At 36.2% G+C, this 18,481-nt stretch overlaps 1 protein-coding gene across 2 annotated transcripts in view; it reads right to left on the reverse strand.

The window, feature by feature from the left end:
* Positions 1–18,481, reverse strand: part of LOC129223917 (fibrillin-1-like) — a 45,717-nt gene that overhangs the window by 21,410 nt on the left and 5,826 nt on the right. For both annotated transcript variants that reach the window (XM_054858297.1, XM_054858296.1), the window contains exon 2: positions 7,302–7,412. In XM_054858297.1, the coding sequence (XP_054714272.1) occupies positions 7,302–7,412 (111 nt within the window). The remainder of the gene's footprint in view (positions 1–7,301; positions 7,413–18,481) is intronic.

Raw genomic sequence — 18,481 nt, forward strand, 5'->3', positions numbered from 1 at the left:
GCTAATTTCATCCTTGCTTCAGAGAAGCCTTCATTCAAAATTTTCCTTATGATTGCTTTCAACATTAAACATTTAACGGGGAAATTACATGGAATTTGCTATTTTCCCTCCTAACTGAAATAATAATTTTATTCCAGAATTTTAATTTTTCAGCATTAAGTTGTACCTTAAGATTAAGCAAATCATTTAGTGAAATCCCGAAGTCACTAAGTGATCTAGCTGCTGAAATATAAGCAAAACCAGGCCTCAGATTACTCCGTGACAAACAGGTCAACTGAAATAAAAGTGCTTTAAAAAAAAAACATGTAGTTTTGAAAATTGGCACACATGTACAGGAAGGACTCCTGATGAACATACCATAAGTCCCCGATGGTAAAGGGGTAGAGATCCTAAGGTGTCTATAGATATAGGATCTCTATAAGGGGGAGCTCGCAGCGCCTCCTAGGATTATATATATATATATATATATATATATATATATATATATATATATATATATATATATATATATATATATATATATATATATATTAGGGTGGTCCTTATTTATATGGGGAAATGAATTTCGGAATTCAACAAGTGACGCCCCCTAGTTTTGTGACACTATAATAAAAAGTAATCGGTGCAAAATTTGAACTCGATCGGTCAATTATAACACGTGCCCCTAGGACGTTGAACTGTAACACTTCTGATAATTTTCTCACAAATCTTCGAGTTTTTACTTCAGACCCCGTACATCATATCTCCTATGTTTGCAAAATATTTTTACAGCGAGGTAGCACTAAAATTAATCTTTTTATTTACTTCATATCGTCTAAAGATTTTACATTGAATAAGAATGAAATATTGCTTTAGAAACTTTACCTTAATCGTACGCTTTTCTCAATGTATATCAATCGTGTACATTTTTTTTCCGATAGACTTGGTGTGTCTGTAAAATACTAAATTGCTTTTGTGACTCATATTCGGTAAATTGATTGTGAAATTCTTTGATTAATTGTGCTCCTCTTTCAGTTGTATCCTTCACAACTTTCAGCATTTTAACGATAGCTCTTCCCTTTAAACAGCTTCCTTCATTTTGCCATTAATCAGGATCAAATAGGAAAACATCTTTTGGTGTTTGTAACTTATCAAACAGTTTTATTGACTTGTCAGTGATTCTATAAAGAGGAAGACTTTACTAAGAATGTATTCCAAATCATCTACTGTTATTTGACATTTTTTATACAGTAATCAGACACGTCTTCCTATTCAGCAAGCATTTTTTTGAAGTAGTCTTTTCCTATCTTCAAAGTTAATTCCTTCATCCAATATGGACAAAGCTACTAGTTCATCCCTTAAGTACAATAAGTGATTTATGAATTTTTCAATCACTGCTTCTGCTGCACGTTTGTCATCATTTTGTACGCTGTCTAGTGTTTAGACACTAGACTTTATATTAATTTAAAAGTCCTAGAATGGGTTGCTGCGAAAAACTATATCTTCATACAACATTTAACTGTAAAACAGCATTTACGGGCAATCTCTTTATGTAGTGTCAATTTAAATTGCTTCCTAAATATATAAATTTTCAAACAAGAAATTCCTTTTGCCACCCCTCTGAGTCAGGGATAAGCTCCAGGTTGCCGAAAACATATCCCTGTGGCAGGGAGGACTTTACCAAGAAATATTATTACACGTTATGAGAATTATCTGTAATATTTCTTAATTCCGCTCTTTATGAACAATAATATGTCATCGAATTTTAATTCAATATTTAAGTGGTATGTGTAATTTTTGAATTTTGAAGCGCTTAAATAATGGAATATCGAGTCTAGAACTAAGAAAGGCAAGAATTTCTTTAAAAACACTCTGCAGTACGATTTCAAGTGCATGATGATAGCAATCCAAATGCAATATATCATCAGCTTTTGCTCTAAAAAATTACATGCACAATTTATACGGCCGGTATTGTAAGCCGCTGTACAAAACACTACAGGTTGAACAGTTAGCAATAAAGAGCAAACATCTAAGATATCACACACACACATATACAACTAAGAAATATCTCAGAAATTCTGAGTAGCTGTTCAACATTGGAACCTGAAGCTATCATGGTAAGCCTATCGGCGTTTTTTACCAGGAACATCTGGATGTAGCTTCGTATCCCAGGGAATAACTAAAAAATCTAAATTTAAATTCATGAAATCTGATTTTAGCACTCGAAGATTTTCTCTTGCTCTCTTAAGGGATGTACGATTGATCATAAGGTTATTTGGATTTAAATTTACTGCATCTACATAGGCTGTTAATAAATGAGCAGCATCTTTGTCCCTAACATGGCATTTGTCTAACATTGATGAAATGCGAGTAGATCTCAATAGTTGTCAAGCTTTTTTGCGTTGTGGTAGACCAGATATAGAAAAAAGGTTCAACAGGTTAGGATAGATACCCATTTCGGTTTCTAAATGTTGTGAATTGCAAGAGGAATTTGATGATAATAAAGGACTATGTACGGAAATAGAAGACAGTTTAAAGTATAGATTTTTACATTATACCGATCTGGAATTTTTTTAAATTTATATTTTAGATATGGAAAATAGAGTTTATTTTTATGGTAGGTTAATCGAGCATTTTTCAAAATTTAAATTATAAGAATGCATAAACATTTAAATATATAACTAAAGAACAGCAAATTAAAATATAATTGTCATTACTTATATTTATAGCATGGAAACCTAGTGACCCTATTTGCCACACCTATTACATACACAGAAAACTTTCTGAATCAACACCCCCAAAGCCCGGAGGAGGCACTTTGTTGCTGTCAAAAATCATTCATTAATGGCCTAGGCCATTCATTAATGGCCTTTAGAATCCCTTGTGTCCATCTTGTTGGAAAGAAATGTTTCCCTGCCGCTTGGTTTCAAACGAGCGCGAATAGCGGTATGCCTATCCCAAGGCCATTGGTTTACATGTACCCTGTGTAATCTGTAAAATTTTACAGAATGAAAGTGAGGAAATGGTTGGTCTGGAAGTAGCAACATCAATTGAGGTTCAAAATTACTTTAAATATGAAACCTAGGAATATTTTTACATAAAAATGCGAAAATCCGCAATTTTTTCTTTAAAACTAAAAAAAGGGGGCCCTAGGGACACGTGTTAATATTCATGGATTGACTTAAAATTTTGCATGGATCATTTATTTGTATAATGGAACAAATTGAGGGGGCGTCGTGTAAAATATCTACAACTTCAAAAATAAGGACCACCCTAATATATATATATATATATATATATATATATATATATATATATATATATATATATATATATATATGATGTGATCCCTTTCAGTTTTCAGTCTTAAGTAGTGAAGGTCATTATGGTGATTTGATTTATTTAACAGGAAAGCAGGTGAGGGTACTTTAGGGAAGGAGCTCGCATGGGACCATATTGATATTAAAGTGTGTGTTTTCAGTTTTTGTCTTATATCTCAAAAGCTATTTTCTTGCAAACAAAATTGTTATTTCGCTTTTTTCTATTTTTCGAGCCCTTCGAGGATTTATTTGATGTGATTCTTTCCTTTTTGGTCTGAAGAAGTACAGGTTATTAAGATTATTTTATTTCTTGAAATTATAGGGCAGGTGGGGGAGGAAGAAGGCGAGTAATGCAGAAAGATAAAAAAAATATGTGCAGGTATTCTTTTCATTCTTTTTTTTTTCCTTCCACCATAATTCAGCAAACGAAGACCCAAAATGAGGATAAAAAGTAAATGTTTAGTTATAAAAATTGGTACACATGTACAAAAAGGTCTCCAAATGAACATACTAAAAGTCCCCGGTGGTAGAGGGGTTTTGAGGGGAACTCGTAACACTATCTTGGAATTTCGTTTTTTTTGGTTTATCTCGGATTGCTTTTTTTCGGCTTTCATCTTATGTCTCACATTGAGAGCTAAATCATCAATTGTTAAATTAAAGAGCACAAAATTACCTTCAAAAATATGTTTTTGTTTTTGTTATAACTGTAATATTTGCAGAGACAATGTGTTTCCAAATTCGTAAGATTTTGAAAACTATCTACTTTTTTCCCTTTTTTCATTTTTGGGATTCTACGAAAGACATATTAATCACTTGTTTTTAAATAAATGCACTATGTTATGTCATCTACGTCAACTAAGACCCAAAAAGACCTCTACGCGTGTAAGAAATAAACATGTACCCATGAGCGGTAAGGATAAATGATAAAATTAATGATAAAAAATCCAAACATGCAAAAAAGGTATCTTCTTCCTCATTGTGTTATTTGGTCATATACCATTAAGGTCAGTTTTGTTTTAATCCTGACAGTTTATGCAAGCAAACTACAGATTACACTTTTTTTTTTTTTTTTTTGCAGCCACATTTTGTGCTACATCCTTTCGTTATGAACGAAATAGCCGGAGATAATTATTATTTTCCAAAGTTGTCGTAGAGGAAGACATGGATCTTGTTATGCTATTAATAGCTCTGACTCCAAGTGATAATAATATTCCTTTCGTGAAAACCAGGAAAAGGTAAAGTGGATACCAAGATATTTTGCACACAAGAATTGCCAAACACTTTGAGAGCTCTATGATCAAATTCTTTTTATCTATGCTTTCTTCGGTTGTAACATGACATTAACTACATATAATTAAGGTAAAACAAAATTCATAAATTGTTGCAGAAAAATAAATCGTTGATCTACATTCCGGAAGCGTTCTCTAGCCCTCTTTCTACCCCAGAGTAAGTAGCGGAGGCAGGCCAAACATTTTTCTTGACCGTACATGGGGATGTTTTAAATGCAACTTCTCTGCTGAACACAGGTTTATATCTTTCCAGACAGTAGCAAGGACGGAAAACCCGCATTTTGCATCCTTCCCTCCAAGCGACGATGTCACAAAATTTCATATGTTATGAGTATAACGACAAGTGTAATAAAAGTGGTTGGGAAGACCACTACCAGCTGATCTTTCGGATGAAAAAAGCTGGCACATCGTGGAAACCCATAACAACTATAATTCTAGTTGTTCTGCTCCTATCTCCATTTTCTCCGGATATTTCGTTCATAACGAAAGGATGTATCACAAGATGTGGAAATTAAGTGCAAACTGAAGTATTGCTAGCATAAACTGCCGGGATTGAAACAAACTGACCTTAACGGTTTATCACCAAATAACACCGCCTTAACAGTCTGAGGAAGAAGATGAACTTTTTTCTTGTTTGAATTTTTTATCATTAATTTTATCATTTATTCTTACCGCACAAGGGTACACGTTTATTTCTTACATGCGTAGAGATCTTTTTTGGGTCTTAGTTGACGTAAATGACATAAAGGAGTCCATTTATTTAAAAACAAGTGATTAATATGTCTTTCGCAGAATCCCGAACAGGAGAAAAGGGAAAAAATTAGATAGTTTTCAAAATATCACGAAATTGGAAACACATTATGTCTGCATCTATTACAGTTATAACAAAAAGAAAAACCACATTTTTCAAGTTAATTTCGTGCTCTTTAGTTTAACAATTGATGATTTTGCTCTCAAGAAAAAAGATTGTAAGATATAAGACGAAAGCTGAAAAAACAGAATCCACGATAAACCGAAAAAACGGAATTCCAAGATAGTGGTACGAGCTCCACTGAAAACCCCTCTACCACCGGGGACTTTTAGTATGCTCGTTAAGAGACCTTTTTGTACATGTGTACCAACTTTTATAATTAAACGTTTATATTTTATCCTTATTTTGGGTCATCGCTTGCTGGATTATGGTAGAAGGAAAAAAAAAAGAATGAAAAGGACACCTGCGCATATTTTTGTCAATCGGCATTACTCGCCTTTTTCCTCCCCCAACTGCCCTCTAATTTCAAGAAATAAAATCCTCCTAATAATCTACACTACTTCAGACCTAAAAGAGGAAAGAATCACATCAAATAAATCCTCGAATTGCTCCAAAAATAAAAAAGAGCGAAAAAATGGTCAGATTTCCGTCATTCATTACCTTGGAATTTAATTTCTCGTCAACTATTATAGAAACAATAAAAGAAAGAAAAAAGCTTTTTAAGGATAATTTTACGTTTTTCAATGCATCAAATAACAATTTTGTTTTCAAGTAAATAGTTTTTGAGATATACGACAAAAACGGAAAATACGGACTTTAATTTTAAGATGGTCGTGCGAGCTGCTTCCCTACCACCGGGGACCTAAAGTACCCTCACCTACTTTCCCGTTTCAATAAACCAAATAACCATAATCACCTTCAGACTGAAAAGAGAAAGGAATCACATCAAATCAATCACAGTGGAAGCTCCAAAAATAGAGAAAAGCAAAAAATGGTCAGTTTTTCAAAAATTCACAAGCTTTAAAATTTAATATTTTAAAAACTATTATAGTTACAATAAAAAATAAAAAAGCGTTTAAAAGATAATTTTACGCTCTTTAATTCATCATCCGACAATTTTGTTCGCAAGTAAATAGTTTTTGAGATATTAAACGAAAACTGAAAACACACACCTATATATATATATATATATATATATATATAAAATCCTAGGTGGCGCTGCGAGCTTACCCCCCCTCCCCCCCTACTATCGGGGACTTTTAGTATGTTCATCAGGTGCTCTTCCTGTACGTGTGTGCCAATTTGCAAAACTACATGTTTTTTTGTTTTTTCAAACCGTTCATTGACTAGACTATTACAGGCGCACATGCGAACAATTGAAGACATTTTTTAAAAATACCATAAAGTAAAGAAAAATTCCATGTAACAAAGAAAATAATATTCAATCATGGGGACATTTTTACTTGAAGAAATTAACAATATTTTTTTAAAAATAAATAGATGGAAAAAAAATTCGAATCAAGGGCGCCCATATAGGGGGGCAAGGGGGCTTGAGCCCCCCTTTGAAATTAGAACTTCCTTGCTTTTGGTACTTTTTTCTTTGCAAAAATTTAAAAACATTTATTCTCCAGCCATTAATGAATGAGTTATTAAAAATGTCAAATTTTAATGACTCTAACCTGTCCTGAAATCGTTTTCCATGGGGAAAATATCTGATCCCCCCCCCTTAAAATTTTGCATATGGGCGTCCTTGGTTCGAATTCCCCTTTCCTCTATTTATTTATTTATTTATTTATTTTTCTCTTACTTAACAAATCACGCAAGTGAAATACTTTCACGCAAAATTTTTAACTTTTAGTTCAAAGTGGTTTATACAAAGAAAATGTAGTCCAATTGTCCCACGCATGAAGGCGTAATCACCGAAATAAAACTTTCGTGGAAAATTAAAATGTCTTTGCTTACCGATGCACCTATCATCCAAAGATTGGAATCCTTCGGGGCACAGGCAAATCTTTTGGTCCGGAAATTCCACGCATTCTCCAGGCAGGCACGAGAATTTTGAGCAAATTCCACCTTAAAGATGTATATAGGTATATACGGTGGAATATAAATTGATAAAAATATTTATATGGCTTATAAAAGGACACATTTTCCTGAAAGGGGCATTTTTATTTGCGATGGCATTGAGAACTGAACAACTGAAGAAAAACATTCTATCCCAGGGATGCCCACCTGGGGGGGGGGGGGGTCATGACGTAGACGTCGCCATTAAAAGTTTTGGGGGGTTGTTTTGAAGGGGTATTTTTTAATCATTTTTGGGGTGACTCTTACTGTGGTGGGGGGCCCTTCGCGATATTTAGGGGGATGCGCCCTTGCTCATAGGGGGGGGGGCACCCCTGTCTATCCACAGTCACATCGTAATCAACTGACTTGCTTACTAACAAGTTCAAATACATGCTTCAGAAGAGCATTATTTCGCAGGGGTTTTTTTTTTTTACATTTTGTTTCAATAGTTCACATGGCTTAATTGCCACTACCTATATGATATATACTGCCTATATATTCGTTTGCGATGCCTATGTGAATTGTAATTAACTGATAAACTTAAAATACACTCACTACGTCTGAAAATCTCTCACCATCGCCAGTGGTTAGTGATGAGTAACTCATGCTATTCCCCATCCCTGATTATTAGTGTTCTTTTTGCATGACATTTAGAATTAACTAGCAAAAATACCCGTCGTTGCCTGGGTCAGTAATAATTGTGAGAAACAATCGCTACTTTCTTTCGTTTTCTGTTTTAACTGAAAGAACTCAAAACACACCGCTTTAACGTGATTAAGAATCGAGCTTCTTACCCATAAAAGTAAAATAGCAATAGGTATAAAGAACGAACGAGTATTTATTTAGAAACTAAAGCACGAATTGAAGCATATAAAAATTTGAAGAATTTCCAAAATATGAACTAATAAAAACAAGGAGCACTAAAAAAACCGTGCGCTTTATTTAACTAAATAGTACACACGCACAAAAAGAAAAAAAAACCTCTTTACTATGTTTCCCAAGTGCACAAAAAGTAGAGTTTCCAAATGTTTAATTGACTTTAAACTCATGCTTGCTCCTGAGAAGCCTTGATTCAAAATTTTCATTATGACTACTTTTAACATTGCTGTTGTAAGGCAACGAATTTTCGTAACAATGGGTTTTATATTTAATCATTTAATGTGGGAAATTACATGACATTTACTGTTTTCCGTCATAACGTTTTAAAACTAAGTTTTTAAGGAATAAATTATAGACTAAGTTGCTCCCTGATAATGTAGCTATTAATGGTGAAAAAATGGTTAAAATCGGTCCAGTAGTTTTGAAGATTTCCCCAGACATTCATACATACACACACAGAGAAGTAGCCATTTATGTATAAAGATTAGAGATCTGAAATGATAAACTGGAACTGATGAAAAGTTACATCTTTTAAAAACAGAGTAACCACCTGGCTGCAAATTGTAATTGCTAAAAAAGAATTCAATTACATTTTTTTACACCGAATTGCTGATGCAAAGAAGGAAAAAACCGAGTTAAACTTCCGGGAATAAACACGGTTTTTCGGGAAGGAAATTTTTTAGAATTCTCAGGAAAAGTTTGAAGTGATTTAAAGAAAAGAAAACTTTATACATATTTTTATCAACACGATTTAAAATTTTATTGCTTTTTTCTGTTGCAAATGCAAATTATGTAACTTTTTCTAAAGAATTATGCAATCGACTTACGAGCATTGTCACTGCCCTTAACTGACTATTTTTTTTATAGGTTTGCAATTAAATATTTAACTAATTTATTTGAATGTACTCATGTTTGTGAAAATTGCAACACCAAGAAGGAATTATGCAAATAAACTGATATTCACAGGAAATGTATAGCAGAATAAGATATGAAAATGATTAGAATTACAAAGTCGTCGCGCATGCGTGGACCGAGTTACGCCCTCTGAACCTGAACTGCGGCGTAGACTTTGTATATAAAAGGCTGTAAAGGTATTTTGGAATCATTGTATGATTATCTGGCAATGGTAGATGTTTCTCTAGTACCCAATATGTCCAAAACGCAGATCGGCATACGAACGAGTAACGGAGTTCGAATGTAGCTGCAAGACCTGCATGCATAAAGGTGAACTTACGTATTGAGAAATTAGTGCCCGCACGTGGCTTAATGCATCAGCTGTAGTGCGTACTTGTAAAAGATGGATAGCGGACGATGAAATTAGCTGAAAGACTCACGTCAGCCCACGCAACCGAACTACGCCACGAGATTATCGACACCTCACCCGCCTAGCTGTGATGGATCGTATAGCGTCCTCTCGTACGTTAGCACAACGTTGGAGTATGGCGACAGGTGTGACACTTGCTGCATCCACAGTTCATCGACGTCTGCTGTGCCAGCGCCTGTATGCAAGGATTCCCCTATGAAGGATTACCTTTACTCTAAACCATTGTCAATTCCGGCTTCAACTAGCGACAGGTCGTCTTCTCGGATGAGTCCAGACTTAATCTGCACTATAACGATGGAGGAGTAAGCGTCAGACATTACACATAGGAATGTCACTTCCCGAAGTGTGTAATCCGACGTCATACCGGCTTAACGCCATGCGCCATGGTCTGGAGCGCTATTGAATATCAAGGGGCAGTCGCATCTTGTCCGAATTACGGGTAATCTCAACAGCAAGCGCTACTTCAGGGACGCTGTGACGCCGGAGGTACTACCCTTTCTTCAGAGCATTCCTGGTGCTGTGTTTCAGCAGAACAATGCACGTCCACATGTCGTACGTAACGTACAAGTGTTCCTCGGTGCACGACGGGTTAGCTACTTTCTTGGTCTGCCCGTTCTCCGGATATGACGCCCATCAAGCATATCTCGGATTGCGTTGGTCGGAGACTTGCCCATGTGTCTCGTCCGGCAGTTGGTACGGAAGAACTTTGGCTTCAGATTGAAGATATAAGGGATGCTATTCCTACTCTCTCTCTCGTAACATTCAGAACATCTATGATTCGATACCAAACGCGTAAAGGCTCGCATAGCTGCCCGGAGAAGCTACATTCAATATTAATTTACGCCAGTTATTTTCATTTCAGTGATCTGTAATTTTTATCGTTTATTTGTAGCACTATTATTAATATGTGCAATAGATTTTATCACTTTCCAATGAGTCCTTCATGTTGTTGCAATTTTCACAAACATGAGTGTATAATATTTTTATGCACTATATCAATTTGTAATTAGACATTTAAATGATTTATTTGTACATTTAGCATCTCTTAATAGCACAATGAGATAAGTCATACCATTCCTATTACTTATCACTTCAGCAAGAGTTGATTACGTAGTTATTTTTGGGCATCAACCAACAATTTGATTTTCTTTCAAAAAAGAAACCTTGTCCAACTAGCGTATTTTTAGTTAAAATTTGATTTCAGTTTTAAATAGTTGGTTTTATGATGAGAACATAGAAGATTTTTTAGAAATGATATCTAAAAGAATCTTACATAATCCTGTTTCAAGCCTAGAATTAACATGGGAAAATATGGAGTTTGTTTGCTCCCAAAATTCCCCAAAGTTCCGGGTTTACTCTCTAAAACTCCCGGGTTTATTCCCGAAGTTCAAAAACTGGGTTATGGTCATCTCTACACCGAATAGTAGTTATTAGCTGCAGGCAAGGAATCTGCTGGATCAAAATAATCTCCTAGCAATTCTTCGGAAAACAACAGATTGCAGGAAATGAGAAGGACGGTTATATTTTAAGAATATTATTCTTGCGAAATCTGAATTCGTTTCTTTTCTCCTCCTGAACTAGGCTTTCTGATTTTTTCTATATCATTTTCGTGCAATAGCAAGGGGCGAAACTTCGACAAAAACTTTTGGATAATTTGCTTTCCTCTAAGTCGATAATCGAATCTTGAATTTTGCTGCTTCCAAGGCATAGCTATTTTTGTTATTTAAGTCGACTTTAATTGGGGTTAACAGAGTCGTTTCTTTGTTTTTATTTTGATTTACTATTTGTGCTAACTGTTGAGACACGCGTAGGATTTTTTCTTTTTCTTCTTTTTTTTGAATAGATAACTAAAGTTATCTAATTGCATAACATAGTGCAAAACTAAGGGTTGTTTATTATTATTATTTTTTAAATTTTGAATTTTGTTATCATAATACTGTCTTTAAACTGCGTCCTGCTTCACAGCAAAATATTATTTAAAACCGTCTTCAAAAAGGAGGAGGTTATCTGTGGATATTTTGTACCGTTTGTATGTTTTTACTTTCTTCTATATCCAATATATAGAAGAAAGTATTGGATTCGTGCAAATTTTCGAATTTCGAATTTTGACACGATCGTTTTGAGGTGTGCTGAGTCCATTTCGACCATTTTTGGAAAATGTCTGTTTATCTGTGTGTGTGTCCGTATGTGTGTGTGTGTGTATATGTGTGTGTGTGTCACGTATGTGTGTAACCAGTTTTTTGCGGCCGCTCTACAGCAAAAACTACCGCATGAAATCGAACGAAATTTGGTACAGATATGTGCCCCTATGTAAACTTGTGCCATTGGTTTTTGACGCGAATTCCTCCATTCCCCAGGAAGTAACTGGCGGAATCAAACAAAATTTGGTCCATATGTTTCCCCTAACAGGAACAGGTGCTGATTCAATTTTGGTGTCAATAGCTCAAACGGGGTTGAGCTATAGAACGTTTTCTGTCGTCAATTGTGACTGCTGTATCTCAAGAAATAATGAACGGAATCAAACAAAAATTTATCGGCAAGTAGCCCTTAGTGGGTATAAGAGCCGATTCTATTTTGGTGTCAACAGCTGAAAAAGGGGTGGCGCAATCGCACGTTCTTTTTTTCCATCATGAGTGCCATATCTCAAGAAGTAATGCTACGTTCTGGATAAAATTTGGAATATATGTGAATCCATATGTAAACAGCTGTTGGTTCAATTTTGGCGCCAATCGCTCCAAGAGTTGCTGTTTTTTTTTTTTTTTTTTTTCGAATAGAAATAGTTTTATTAATGCAACAATAAGTAAGATAAATCGTAATAGGCTGTCGTCTGCATATTTCTCGTGATTTTAATTCGCAACTCTAATGAACTATAGGGGACGCTGCAGCTACTGTCTAATGGCGGATGAAAAATGTAAAACAAACAAATGCCGTAACTTATAACTTGTTTTGACGTTAGTGAATGGCAGTAATTTTTCATCGTGATTGTGGGACGCCTTCTTTTCCATTCTTTTGAAATTACATTACACTACAAACTGTCTGAAGCCTGTAATTTACCTCAAAGAAAACACGTGGAATGGAATGAATTACCTTTTTCTTTAGTATTGTTAATCAATGCAAGGTAGCGTAGTCGGGCTCTGGAGTTGCGTATTGTATGGAAATGATCGGAAATATTATCTCAATGATTTAAAATTTTTAACTGTTGCCATCTTATGTTTGTTAACAAATAAAATATTTGTAATTAATTCAAGCATGGCTTTTAAAATAACTTTCAATTTTCGCTCTTTGCTTTGCTTTTGCAATAATTCAGACATTGGGATGGTCGTCAAGTTTTTGCATGTGTAATTTTGTTTTTGTTGAGAATATTGCTTCCTCGTCAAGCATGGCGAGGGATCAGAATTATAAGAAAACTATAGAAGAAAGTTTCGTGATGGCCATAACATACTAGTAGTTTTTTTTTTTTTTTTTTGAGCAATCATGATTGTTTACTGTTCTCATTTGACTGTCCTTGGAGTTACGCTGATTTTATTTTCCACCCGTCCCCTTTTGCAGCACTCCCGCTCACCGTCCTCTGCAAGCGCGGCTCCTCCGGTCCTGAGCAATGTCCCCCGAAATCCGCTTCTCCTGGTTGGTGGCGTCCATGTCCTACACACACGCCTTCGTGCATACACAAGTCTATGCACACACAAGCCTATACGCATGCACGCGAGCCTATATATATACACACACACACACACACACACACCCACAGTCAGACAGACATTTTCCAAAAGTGGTCGAAATGGACTCATTACACCTCAAAACTTTCGAATCCGTCAAAATTCAAAATTCGAAAATTTGCACGAATCCAATACTTTCTTTTATATATTAGATATAGAAGAAAGTAAAAAGGCCCAGAATTTCCAGAATATATTGTTTTACACCCCTTAGTTATTGTATTCGCACCCGATAGATATGCTGCAATGACATGGTGAAAGATCGTAGCTACTCAGAGCGTGAAGCTACCAGAATGGAACTTCTTCTATAGTGCATTCTGAGAGAAGTGATAGCAGAAGTAAACAAAGAGGGTTGCTGCTTGGTGCCAACATTTGTCTCTTTCGTGAATTATTCGTTGGATTGAGGTTTATAAAAATTTCGCTCATTTTAATTGGCGTTGTTTTCCATCGTCCCAGCGCCAAGTAGACAACGATATCGCCAAGCAGTGGCGGCTCGTGCCTTGAAAAAGTGAGGGGGCCAGATCATGGATGCACTCACCCCCCCCCCCCCCCCCGGTTTTTGAAAAAAAAAAGCATTTAAAAAAAAATATTTTTTAAATATTTAAACTTTCATAAAATAATTATTTATCTTACATTTAAATGAAATTAAATTCATTCTTAACACAGGACAAGTTACAATAAATAAATAAATAAATAAATAAACTACTAAGTAAATCACAAAAGATATTATTATCATGTTTATGTCCTGATTGCTGGCTGGGTGCTGCACTTTCACCCCCTGATTTCCAAAAATAAAATTTGATTAATTAGGTAGCGAAAAGCTACAAAATGAATCACAATAAAAAAATTTTGAAAAAAAAAAAAAAAAAAATAGAACCGACTTCAAAATTGCTCTAAAAAGTGAAAAATAATTTTATTCTTTAAACACCATCGATAATGCTTTTAAACATAATTTTTGAAGTTGGCGCAAAAACAAAACGTAAAATCCAGTGTAACCATACTTCTTTCATAATTTTTTCAGAAAATCATCCGAAGTTAGGAACGAAACATTTGTATCATTGCTTAAATATGCTGTTATCAATGCATAATGTATGTGGTAGTGAAGAAACTAGGCCTGATTAAATTTATAGTTGTAGTTGAGTTATGGCTGTGAATGATCTTATCTATCGTTTTTGCGCCAACTTCAAAACTTATGTTTAAAAGTATTATCGATGATGTTTAAAGAATAAAATTATTTTTCACTTTTTAGAGCAATTTTGAAGTCGGTTCTATTTTTTTTTTTTTTTTTTTTTCAAAATTTTTTTATTTTATTCTTTTTAGTGTAAATGTAGGTATTTCAGAAATAGTAAGAAGTTTCCCTCACGAAACTTCACATTTTTTTCTTAAAAATGCTCCATACTAAAAAAAAAACTATTGACACGGGTTAAACTTTAAGCGATTGGCACTAAAAACTTATCTTTGTTCCTCTCTGGAAATCATGCGTAGTTAATTTAATTATAACCATTTAAGTATTGCGTTTTTTCTAACTAATTTACATTCCACAGCATCTAAGTTGCTCATGATGCAATCCTGTATTTTCTTACTTAGCCCCGATCATCTGTTATCGGCATAGATGATAACGATAAAAATACTACAGAGTAGTTGAGTCAAACCTAATGGTAGCATTGTGAAGGTTAAGCAGATCCTAATCACTGCATCACCTCGTTTCCAGGTTAGGTTTACCCCTACTATGGAGCAATAGCACTGAGGAAAGGAAGATTTTGATAATTCACATAGGGTTACTATAACTCAGCAGGGTTACTGAAATAAAATTATTTACGCCAAAAATGAGACGACAGCGCCAGATTCCGCATTATCGAAATATCCCTTGAAGAAATTTGATGCTTGCTTCAGAGAAGCCTTCATTCAAAATTATCATTACAATTACTATTAATGTTACTGTTGTATGGCACAAAACTTTTATAACAATGGGTTTCGTATTGTCACGTAGATGAAGATAGCGAAGACAATGTGAAAGCCAAATGAAGCGAATACTCGTTAGTCTCAAATCGATATCTTTATTCAGAACCACGAATGAACGTTACATCTCCTTATATACAACTTGAGAAAGTGCTGGAACTTTCCAGACTTGGAAAGATACAGAAATTAATAGAAGATTCGAGAAAATACGGGAAACAGTAGAAACGAAATTTTAGTAAAATTCACTTTATCCTAGTCGGGATTTGAACCCGGGTCGCTCGTGTGGGAGGCGAGAATTCTACCACTGAGCCACCGTTATCTACAGGTGACAAGTGCGAACTTCGCTACAATATTGTTACAAATTCTGTAAATAGTAATTATTGTAGGAACGTAACCTGTAAATAGTTTCCCGTAATGAATATACAACCCCTTTTTCATATGGCTAAAATATACGACCCCTATTCCCTTTTTGTTCATTGATAAAAGTTGATAACGGACAACGCATTTCGAGAAGCGTGTGGAATATTTGAGAAAATTCTTTTCGGTGTATTTAAGCCGTTAGCGATGGATAAACAGTTAGTTTCGATTGAGATTTTCGAACTGAGTGCATTTTCGCTCTGTTTATAGCGAGGCATTTCGCTGTGTTGTTTTCGTATTTGGAAGTAAATACGTGTGTAAACGGTGAGTTTACGGTGTTGTGTGATAATTGCTTAATTGCTGATGAATAATTTAGCAGTTGTTGAAGATCTTTCCTGTATATAGTGTAAATAAATCTCCTGTGTTTTTATCAAGAACTGTGTCTTCATTTCAAGAAAGTGGAAGTCGCACCGAATCCGTTACAATTTGGCGCCCAACGTGGGGCTACTTCAGGACTTTCTTGCAGTAAGTGTGACTTTGGACATTTTTTTCATAAAGACTTTTTAAATTTGGACTTTATTTGTATGGTGATTACTCGCGCAATGGATGAACAATTAAAACAACTGCTTGATGCAATCAACTCTGTGAAGAGTGATATGGCGGCTAATCAAGAACAATTAAAAAGTGACTTGACTGCAAGTTTTACTGCAAATCAAGAACAATTAAAAAATGATATGGCGGCTAATCAAGAACAATTAAAAAGTGATCTGACTGCAAGTATGTTGGCAAATCAAGACCAGTTAAAAAGCGATTTAACGGTGCTGAAAAAGGACTTAACGGTGCTGAAAAAGGACTTAACGTCTAACCAAGAAGAAATTAAAAATGACCTTATTTCGGTAAAGACTGTGATGGAAAATAAATTTAATGACATAGAGCATCGAGTTGATGCAATTGAAGAAAAATTTGATACCGTTGAAAGCCGATTCAATGCTGTAGAAAATAAATTTGAAGAAGAAGATAGAAGATTTCATCTACTTAAAGAAGAGATCTTTAAGGACGTGGAAAGGAGATTGGCGACCGCGGAAAGCAGCTCTGTACAGTTTGGCGCTCCCACATCGGTTGCTCGACCGCCCATTAAACTTGCCACATTTGATGGGAAAACTTCGTGGCAGGTTTACAAAACTCAGTTCATGATAGTGGCGGAAGCGAACGGATGGGACTCTGCTACCAAGGCCTGCCATCTTGCAGCATCCCTGAGAGGTGACGCAGCGGACATTCTTCAGACCCTTCCGGACAGTCAGCGCCTGGATTTCGCCGCCCTCACATCTGCGTTGGAGCTTCGCTTCGGTGAGAAATGCCAGAAAGAGTTCAGCCGACTCCAGTTGAAGTCCCGTTTCCAGAAAACCGGGGAAACCCTGCAAGAGCTAGCGGCGGACGTCGAGAGACTGTCTCATCTTGCTTTTTGCGACTGTCCTGCGGATGTTCGGGACAACCTGGCACTCAACTACTTCATCGACGGAGTTCGGAATCCTGAGATCCAGAAGGCCCTCCGGATGGCGAATGTAAACGACTTGAAATCCGCTTTGATGTATGCGATGAGATACGAGGCCGCCCAAGAAGCAACCCGTGTGGATCGCCATCTAATCCGGACTCAGGAAGCTGATGAGTCTGATTCCAGGTCGTCCCACCTCGCTGAACTTGAGAGACAACTCGGTGACTTGACAAGACATTTGAGCAGCATAACAGCCCAAAAGAAACAAGAGCAGAAGTGCTGGAAATGCGGTAGTGAAGGACACCTGCGAAGGAGTTGTCCGGCTCGCCAAGCTACGCGAGGGAAGGAAATCACCACCACTAAAGCTCTGCAGATTTCCTCTTCTAGTAGTGGCAGTGATGGACTTTTCATTTACGCACATGTAAATGGGAACCCCTGCAGACTGATTGTTGACACTGGAGCCAATGTGACAATCATTAGGACAGATGTGGCTCGTGAATTTGGATTGAAACTGCTGTGGACATCGCCACGCGTAAGTCTCCAGACTGTGACAGGTGACAAGATCGAGATTGACGGTAAAGTGGACTTGGAAATAGTGTTTGGGAATGCCACCTACCATCATACGGCATTCGTCGCTAATATCACGGACCCCTTCATTCTCGGATTGGACTTTTTGAAGAAATATGACTTCACTCTCGACTTCAAGACTAATGAGCTGCACTCGATGAGAGAAGACATAGCCGTTTTCCCTGCAGCAAGTGATGTAAAATCCGCTCATCAAATAATAGCCCAAACAGATTTATCAATTCCCTCAAGGTCAGAATCATTAATACCCGGCTCCATTGAAGAAAGCAATAGTTTTCGATTTGGACTCATTGAATACCCTAACCTAAGCAATAACCTAAAAGGAGTGCTGGTAGCATCTACGCTTGTGGACCTTTCCAAGGATGTAATTCCTGTGAGAGTCGCCAACGTGAGTGAAAGGCCAAGGAATATCCGGAAAGGTGAAGTGTTAGCAACTTGTACTCCAGTAAACTGCATTATTAGAAGAATCAATTCCCCCGAAACTGTGTCTTCTGAGTCCTTGACATCGAAGTTAATTGGGAGTGCACCCTTATCGGAGGATCAAAGAACTGCTGCGGAACAATTGGTGGACGACTTCAAGCATCTGTTTTCATCTACATCGGAGGATGTTGGCCGTACGAATTTAACGCAGCATAGGATTTACACTGGAGAACACCCCCCTATTAAACAGCCTCCAAGACGACTACCGTTCGCTAAGAAGGAAGAGGTTGAAACTCTCCTGAAAGAGATGAAGGAGAATGATGTAATCGAACCTTCATCCAGTCCTTGG

The sequence above is a fragment of the Uloborus diversus genome, chromosome 6 (assembly GCF_026930045.1).
Source record: "Uloborus diversus isolate 005 chromosome 6, Udiv.v.3.1, whole genome shotgun sequence".
NCBI classification, from domain to species: domain Eukaryota; kingdom Metazoa; phylum Arthropoda; class Arachnida; order Araneae; family Uloboridae; genus Uloborus; species Uloborus diversus.